Source organism: Asterias amurensis, chromosome 1 (genome assembly GCF_032118995.1).
Source record: "Asterias amurensis chromosome 1, ASM3211899v1".
NCBI lineage: Eukaryota > Metazoa > Echinodermata > Asteroidea > Forcipulatida > Asteriidae > Asterias > Asterias amurensis.
This window is the reverse complement of record NC_092648.1, coordinates 13,473,094-13,482,340: the sequence shown is the minus strand read 5'-3', so window position 1 is coordinate 13,482,340 and position 9,247 is coordinate 13,473,094. Positions and strand designations below refer to the sequence as shown.

The following is a 9,247-nucleotide window of genomic DNA, read 5'->3' as shown; positions in this document are numbered from 1 at the left end:
TTGATCACATTACTCATCACCAAGTTAGGTTTTATGCTAATAATTATTTTGAGTAATTACCAATAGTGTCAACTTTCTTTAACGTTTAAATTATTATTATTTTGTTTTCAATTTGTTTATTTATTTATTCATCATTGTAGCACACCTTTAAGGTTTATTTAGGAAAGTTAGTAAAACGCGCGGTGGCGCTATTTTGTTTTATTTGTCATAATTTCAGTTGGCAAGTATTTCTCACAAGGTGGCGCTGTTTGACTCCACCGTTAAAAATTTGTTAATGGGGGTCTGATGAAAAGTTGGCGTTACAGTTACACAGCGTGAAAAGGAGACGTGGCACACATTCTTGCTACGAAAATGGCTACTAAATCAAATACAGGTGAACATTTTCCCGACTTTTTCTTGGTAACTGTGGAGATCTGACTAAAAAAAAAACGTAAAATGGGTAGATTTTTGTGTTTATTGTCCGTGCACCAGCGTATAAAAAAAATCATAAACTGAACAGAAATCAGAATGCTTGTTATTGGTAGGCCCTATGTCATTTCGCCCCCATCCAAACTTACAACAAAGTCGCCCCCTTCATACTCGGCTTCGACCAATCAATCATTAAATAGTAATATTTACCTCGTATGGCGCCACCACTTTTTCACTCATTTTTACAAAAAGGGATATATCAATCAGGTAAATTAGAGGATACTATATTATTTTATTTCGAATGAAAAAGTGGTGGCGCCATACGGAAACTTGTCCAATATAACCATGGTCATGGAGGTAGAATTAGATAACTATATTATTATTTCATAGCCAATGAAAAAGTGATGGCGCTATACGGAAACTTTTCTATTGACATTGTGATTTGTGGGGATAGCGTAAACTAAAAGAAAGATATTTTTAAATACCTTCTTCACTTACTGAAGGCCAGTGCGAGCGAGTGGACTTAGGGCGCAAATTACACTTCATACCTCGCCCAAACTTCAGCCTCCGCTAGGCTCGTAAACTTGATGGCCCTATTTAAATTTGTACCACCAGATATTCCACGCAAATTTGTAGCTGTCAATTTCTTTTTTTATTACCGTCTGTTTCCCATGTCGAGCCACAAATCCAAAAGTCTTTCCTGCAACTTTATATTCCACGTCATACTTTTTCAAAAAGAATTATTGAGAGTTTAAAAGGGTTCATTATTAATTAAGACTGAAACTTAAGTTCAAACTGGGCAAGCAAGCGTACCCTTATGCAACCCCCTAACTGGTTATTTATGCCGTGCAGTTCATGTCGAGCTTGTCAAAATGTAGCACGCCAACTTCATCCCCACCTGAAAATTTGCCGCACCAACCTCATTGAACGTTTGGAATAGACAGGTGCCCTGAGTACAATCAAATGATTGGAAACATAGCAAACCACCATTTCACGTTGTAGGGACAGGGTTTCACTAGGGCGCTAGTATGACCACAGATGTAAACATTTTGTTTAATAGAGAGGACAGCACCCCAGTTACTGGTTCCACAAGATCGCTAAGTTCACTAAGCGCAAAGAAATCGAGCCCAAGGGATCTAATTATGTGCAATTGCAGAAAAAAGCAAATGGGCACCACCCAAATAATTTTTCGGTCACCTACATGTATACCACTGATCTTACTTAAAGGGCATCTTTGTTTTGCAGAAATGTCAGATTGGATTAAGTTCTTCACTGCAGCAGGGATACCACCTGGTCCGGCAGCCAAGTACGCCATGACGTTCATGGACAACCGAATCCAGAAGAGCATGTTGATGGACCTGACTAAGGAGTATCTGAAAGAAATGGGCGTTAGCGTCATGGGTGATGTTATATGCATCCTGAAGTATGCAAAGTCGGCCTACTCACAGGTAATGATCTGCGCCCAAAATGTACTCCTGGAAAGAAAAGATTATCTTAACAACACTGGACTGTATTGGTAGTCGACTGAAAAGGGATTTTGGCTTTTTGTCACATTACAGCACTGACCCATTACCATCCTTTGGTTCAGACTGTGCTGGAATGTACATTGTAGATAAACTTTGGTTGGATTTATTTTGTCTTCATTGCATCTGATGAAGTAGTTATTGCTCTAAAAGCTAATGCATATATTTATTTATTACTGTAGTTAGTTAATATTGTTACTATAATACTATTTATTACTTACTGTGCTACACAGATATTGTTAGCAGGCAAACATACACATAGTCGTAAATGCGCACAATATTATTCACAGGAAAACACACTGGAGGTTTGTTGTTGTGATGATGTCAGTTGAATTGGGTCAATTGATGATTGTTGTGTTTCTTTTTGTTTCAATGGACAGTACGAAAGAGATCGACCTATCCTTGAAGCCATGCCTCAACCACAGGATGGCAAAATAGAACTCAAACGACAAACAACTCGTGAGTATTACCATTATTTCTTTCAAGCGCTAAACTTATATTTCCTGACTGTTGTTGCATTTTCTTGTGCATTTTCTGTCCATATATCATGTTATAGGATTTGAGGCATTGCATGGTGAGGTATCAATATATATTTGGTTTGCGGTAACACCATGTGTGTATCTACTTGCCAGGTAGAGTTAGCAAGTAGATACACACATGGTGTTACCGCAAGCCAAATATATACCATGTTAACCTCCTACTTTTGTACCATTTGACATACTAATTTATCCCAAAGGAATTGTTCTTTGCAAAATGGAAACAACCATGCCCTATCAATTTCCAGGCCTGCACTTATAGCTTTCTAATACTCTAACTGTATTTATCTGTTCCTGCAGCTGGCAACCGTATGTTGGAGCATTACATGCGTAGGGAAGGCATTCTGGAAGACAATCCTAAGGTTAAGGTCTCCACAGCCATGGCCACCCGACTTGGAGCTGTTCCTACCACAGGTATCCAGAAAGGTTTATTTTGAACTTGTAGAAGTATTCAAAAGCCAGGGCTCAATTTCATGACTCTGCTTACCACCAAATCTGCGCTAACGATCACCATTCTCTGCTTACGGTGCAAGCGGTGAATTTATGCGTTAGCTGTGTATTGTGACAGGCCTGAATGCCTCAATTTTGAAAGGGCAAGGGCACACTATGAGGAAATTATTAATTTCCTCTGGAGCGTTTCAAGGGCACCAAGGCATTGACCTGGGGGCACGGAGGCAATCGCCTTTGTTGTCTCCGTGAAGTATCGCGCCCGAAGTGAAGACTGCCTAGTAACATGGATTGTGCATGCACACAAGCGAAAGATTCCCTGCTAACCTGTGAAGCAGTAGAGCACTGTAGTCAAGTTTTGTCTTTCGTCGAGTCTGGGTTTTGAATCCTTGCCTGGCTGGTCATGATAACAGTGTGCCAGAGCAAGATCCTTTACCAGGGCTCAAAATTTACGCTGGACCACAGGTCCAAGGCCAGTGATTTAAGCATTGGGCAAGTAAACTCATGACTGGACTAAATGTCATAACCAGAATTGAATAATATTAAAAGTTCAGGTTTCTGTGATAAGTATCAAGAACTAAACTTCTGTTTTAACACAAAACTAAGCTAAGTTTTACTCTCCCCTCCCCCCCCCCCCCCCCACTTCCAAGGCTCCAAGAAGAATGTAATGGGGATACCTGGATCAGTGGAGGTCATCCCAGTCAAGAAGGCACGCAGGGTTCCCCCAGAGGAAGAGGGCTCTTACATCATCTCCCTGCCCAAGGGAAGCACAGAACGTACCAAGAAGATCCTAGGCCAGAAGGCCAAAGGTGGGTCAATATTTCTAGTCAGGGTACCATGTTAGGAACTTTAAGGCCTTCTCACCCGAGGCAACTTTTTCATGCAACTTGGAGCCAACCAACTGCAGTGCATGCTTCAGGACCACCTTGGTAGCACATGAGTAATTTCTCAAACAATGTCTTCAAGTGGACATTCAAGTGAGAAAGAATTATCTTCTTGAAGATTGCCTGGAACTGGTTGCCTGTAAAATTGCCTTATGTGACATGGGCCTAAGACTGAACAATATGGGCCCAATATCATAGAGCTGCTTAAGCACAAAATTTAGCTAAGCACAAAACATTTATAAGAATTAGGTTACCAAGCATGTTTTACCAATATACATGTATCATCATTTTGACTGGTTTCCTGATGGAATCGGGCCCTGTTTTTTTAAGTGATGTTTGATTTCTTCATAATGTACCCCCAATAGATTCACTACCTTAATTAATAGGGTGTCGTGGCAGAGCGGATAAGAGCACCGAACTCAAGCTCTGCTGAATCTGTTCGAATCCCGGTCATGGCATTTGTGTCCCTGAGCAAGACCCTTGACTAAAATTGCTTCTCTCCACCCAGGTGTAAATGGGTGCCCGTGAGGGCAGAGATGGTTCTTGTGATTGGTTTAGACGAGTAGCGCATATTAATGTTGCACAGGCTGTGAACTCCCTGGGGAGCTGAAATGGTTTAAGTTATGAATTAAGGTCCAGTGACCAGGAGTAATAGTGTTGGAAGCGCTTTGAGAAGCCCTTAGGGTGTGAAAAGCGCTATATAAAAACTGGTTATTATTATTATTTTTAATAGGTCGGTCAAGACTGTGACTTTTGCACCCAAAAGTTTGACATGTTATAGTGTAAACAAGATTGTGTGTTTAGCATGTGGCGCACTCATTGATTGAGGGGCGGAGAAAAACTGCTTGTTTTGATCAGGTTTCAATATTTTTCTTAAATATCTCCAAACTCCCCATAGTTGGAGTGTTTGCACGACTAGGTGCTGGTTCATCTGGTGCAGCAGCAGTTGGAACCACTTCATCAGCAGGAATTATTGCCGCCAAAGCAACAACAGCAAGTACAGGGAAAAAGGTAAACTTTTGAAACATTTCTACACCTGTCCTGTCCTCGGGCTCTGTTTCCCTAAGGATCGTATTGCATGTGATGCCCAACAGTTATCCGACAAGCGTGTTCTAATAGATTTGACTACCAGTATGTATTAATTGCGTAAATTAGTACCTTATTAGTGTAAAGTTGCACACCATGTATATGTTTAAACACTTCTTACCATGTTTAAACATGGCAATATGACCTCTTCTCAACCAATCAGAGCGTCCCAGGTATTTATGGATAGATGTGAAATTGCTTTAGACATAAAGAATATCTTTGTGAAAAGTATCTGTCAAAGGAAATTCCATTACCAAAAATCCATTAAGACCCACTATCATTGGTTTCTGGCACAAAAGTACTTTTTTACAGCAAGTTCTACTGTATTGCAAAAGTCGGATTATAATTCACAAGAGATTTACCATTTGTTTACCTTTTTTTATCTTAGGCTGGCTCCCCGAATGTGTTCAATCGACTCGGTGGGCAGAACACAATACCGTCTCCGCCCTCGAGTCCAGTACTCCAGTACCACGGAGTATTGAAGAGCCCTCCTCAGCCTTCACCTACACCGAAGGTCACGGTCACAGCTGCCGCTAAAGCTAAGAAGATTTCGGCAGTACAAGAGCGTTTAGGAGTCCAGCGTCCAGAGGTGTCTACCACAACGACCTCCCATATGGATGCAGTGGGTTTGAAACACAGCCTTCAAGCTCGTTTGGGCGGTCAGAAAAATGAGACGTCACCAGGTGCCTCTCAAAAAATGACAATCACGTTTGGCAATGACGGTGCGCCTACTGGTAGCAAGAAGTCGGCAGGAATCATGTCGAGACTGGGGGCCCAGAAGGATGATCACCCAACGCCGAAGTTGAAGCAGATGATATCGCTGGCGCCAGGTGTCGCGAAACGTCTCGGCGACAAGAGGAACTCTCCAAAGGTTACTGCAAAGACAAAGGCCGCTTCTAGTGGGGTCATGGCAAGGTTAGGGCAAAAACAGGCCACTACGGCGACAGTGACTCTACCAGCAACTCCAGCAGGCAGGCTGCAGAAACGTCTTGGGCTGCCAGTCAAGAGCGCCACCACCCCAAAGAGCTCCATGAAAGAACGTCTCGGTCTTCAGAAGGCTGAAGCTAGCTCTACAACGCCGTCGTTTACGGTAACCTTGGGAACCACCCCTAACAGTCAGAAGTCACCAGGTTCATCAAGGAAGAGGAAGAGAAAAGCCGGCGGAGCTCAGCTTCAAACTCCTCTAAGATCAGTCGCCATGGGTCAGGATGTATTTAGCAGACTGGGCTCAGGGTAATGCAACGTAATTGAGTGTGGATTTCATGATGTTTATAATGTGTGTATGCCTAGAGTTAATGGCACTGTACACCTTTGGTAACTGCCAAATACCAGTATTCTGAGTAAAGTTTCATGCTAATAGTTATTTTGAGTAATTACCAATAGTGTCCAAAAGTGCTTCTGCTATGCATTTAAATACAGGAACAAGATGTTTTTTTTTTGTTCACCTCGCAGCTCTGGGCCCGCTTTAATGGCTTTGCTTACCACCGATTCCCCGCTTACGATCACCGTACTTCCCTTAATGTGCAAGCGCCAAATGTCTGCGCTAGATGTATAAGGAAAGAATGCCTAGTAACATGGAGTCCGCTAGTATGTGAAATACACTTGACGTATGCATGGAATTCTCTCTGTAAGCACTGAGTCTTTGCTTGCGGAAAGCAGAGCCATGAAATAGGGCCCAGATGTTATTATCACTCATTTCTTAGCATAATTTCCAGCAAACTTAACTGCCTTCGTTCAGGGAAACAAATTACAATGTACAGTATAGGGTGCTGCTTCTAGTGTTGCCTGTTTTTACAGCGCAGAGCAGAGAGTACCAGATGAGGGTTGTAAGCAGCTTAGTAAAAAAAAAGTGCAACCAACAGTGCTTCCAGGGCCCAATTTCATAGAGCTGCTAAGCACAACAATTTGCTTCCTTTATAAAAACAGGAAATTACCGAACAAAATTCCACTAGATTTTCCGGATAAGCAAACAACCAGCACTGAATACCAGTTACACGCAATATGCAACAAATGGAAATTTGGTTGGTAATTCTGTTTTTATCAAGGAAGAAATTTCATGCTAAGCTAATTTTTGTGCTTAGCAGCTCTATGAAATTGGGCCCATATCAGATAAGCTTTTGTTGATTTGTTTGTAACAGGTGATATATGAGGAAAAAGTAACACATTAGAGCCTATCACAATCTGGTTTTGTTGTTGTTTTATGGGAGGGGAGGGGAAAAAAACTACGACCATCTATATTTGGTTGTTTTTCATTCATTATTGTAAAAATGTCAGAGAGAGGATGAATTTTAACAGCATTTATTGTCAAATTTTGTTTATGGCAAGAAAGAAACAAAATACTGTTACTGATGAAATTGTTGTATTCTTTACTGGCAGAATTAACACACATTACAGCAGGAGTAAGTTAGTTTCTATCTAATTCACGAAGAAACATAAAAGCGGGTGTGTTGCAGTATGTTATATAGTTCTTTTACTTAAAACACGTTTTTATTTATGTCTGTTTTACAATCCATTGAATGCATTTTACAGTACTAGTTTGGCCGACAACCCCACTAATGTTATGTTAGGAATTAAAATTGTCTCATAGTGCTTGAGATACTATCAGGTTTGTGGATCTATACCATGCATGATATTCTTTCTGTTTTAAAATGATTTCCTTTTTTTGTTCACCCCCCCCCCCCCTCTGCAGTAAGTTTATTATGTTGTAACAGTGGAAAAAACACCTCTGTTTCTTGGAGTTTGAAAACTTTCTTGTCAAAACGTGGTATCTCACTTGAAATAACCCGGATATACACAAACAAGAAATCCGTGCAGAGATATAGCGATTTTGCAAAGAGTGTTTTCGTGGAAATACCACAATGTGAAATAGTGTCACAAAGTGTTGGCTTATTGACCTGGATTGTTGTACCCTGTCCCTCGGCTAAAATAATAATCAGATTGGTTTTAAGGAAAGTACACCATTAATTTTTTAGAAACAAACCATAACTTTGCCAGAGCAGATTTTAGAAAGGATTTTATCCTATGGATAACAATTCTGTACTTTATTTTTTACAAATGCAATGCTCCCAGTTAAACCATTGTTTAGGTTTATGTTGACTTTGTCACTTGGTGTGATTAAATATTTCTGATTAGAAAAGGAAAATAAAATAATCTTTCTTTCAAGGTTTTGGTTGATATATTGTTGCACTCACTTATTCATTTTATATCCTATGTTTCTCTGCATGATGTTTGGATTGGCCCACAAACCCCAACTCCCTACATGTTTTGCTAGCGACTGGACCATTAAATCCCTTCAAAATTAAGATCTTGGCGAACTTAGGACAGGGTGGCATCAGACTTTGCTTAGCAATTAAGATCAATTCTCAATTAAGAGCATAATCTCAGCTTTTTTGATGAGCACTAAATACAGGTGAATGACCCCATAATTTAATTCTATTCTTCTAAAATTATAAGAAGCCACTATTATGGGGTCATTGACCTGTTGAAAGTCTTTAGTCTGGTCCCTCCTAGCTAGCTGGTCATGTCCCACTACCCCCCCCCCCCCCATGATTCAGTCGTACACACGTGCGTAATGTGTTGGTTGACGACTTTCCAGACTGCAATGCCATGGCCAGGCTATATGGAATCGGTAAAGCGACCAATGACCGCAAGTGGCCAGTCACTGTAAATGATCCTTCGGCCAGTCGCTGTAAATGATCCTTTGGTGGATTTGTTTTCTTTATAAGACACTAATAATCATAGTTTCTTTATTCTGTGCTATTCATAATCATCTGATCATTAAACCAGTATGTTTGTACAAAAGAGATTGGATGAATGCCAGCTTGGTGTTAATATCCCTTTGTGGGAGATATTTGCTGGGCTCCTTTGACGGGAAGATCATCAATTTAAGCGAAACAAAAAACTACAAAAGGTAGAGAAGAAAGAAACCCTTGGGGCTTGATTAAACAAAAAGCACTAAGAAGAGTTATCTGAAGAATTGTTTCAAGATCACCAGAGTGTCTTTGTTTTATGACATCACACTTTGCTTAGCAATTAAGATCAATTCTCAGTTAAGAGCATAATCTCAGCTTTTTTGATGAGCACTAAATACAGGTCATTGACCCCATAATTTAATTCTATTCCTCTAAAATTAGAAGAAGCCACTATTATTACATTATGGGGTTATTGACCTGTTGAAAGTTTTTAGTCTGGTCCCTCCTAGCTAGCTGGTCATGCCCCACTACCCCCCATGTTTCAGTCGTACACACGTGCATAATGTGTTGGTTGACGATCGTCCAGACAGCAATGCCATGGCCAGGCGGTATGCGATCTGCAAAAGCGACAATGACCGCAAGTGGCCAGTCACTGAAAATGATCGGTGTTT

General features: G+C 40.8%; 1 protein-coding gene across 1 annotated transcript; it reads left to right on the top strand.

Moving 5' to 3' along the window:
* Window positions 1-223: 223 nt before the first annotated feature.
* Window positions 224-8,202, top strand: LOC139946388 (uncharacterized protein C19orf47-like). Its single transcript, XM_071944036.1, has 7 exons — window positions 224-373; window positions 1,654-1,856; window positions 2,312-2,390; window positions 2,768-2,881; window positions 3,565-3,723; window positions 4,697-4,809; window positions 5,273-8,202. Exons 1-7 carry the CDS (start codon window positions 352-354, stop codon window positions 6,119-6,121), a joined length of 1,539 nt encoding a protein of 512 aa, XP_071800137.1. The 5' UTR covers window positions 224-351; the 3' UTR covers window positions 6,122-8,202.
* Window positions 8,203-9,247: the final 1,045 nt, after the last annotated feature.

Coding starts and splice junctions, on each gene's coding strand:
- LOC139946388 (XM_071944036.1), top strand. CDS start 352: ATGGCTACTAAATCAAATACAG. Junction 2,391..2,767: donor ACTCAAACGACAAACAACTC/GTGAGTATTACC, acceptor CTGTTCCTGCAG/CTGGCAACCGTATGTTGGAG. Junction 2,882..3,564: donor TGGAGCTGTTCCTACCACAG/GTATCCAGAAAG, acceptor CCCACTTCCAAG/GCTCCAAGAAGAATGTAATG.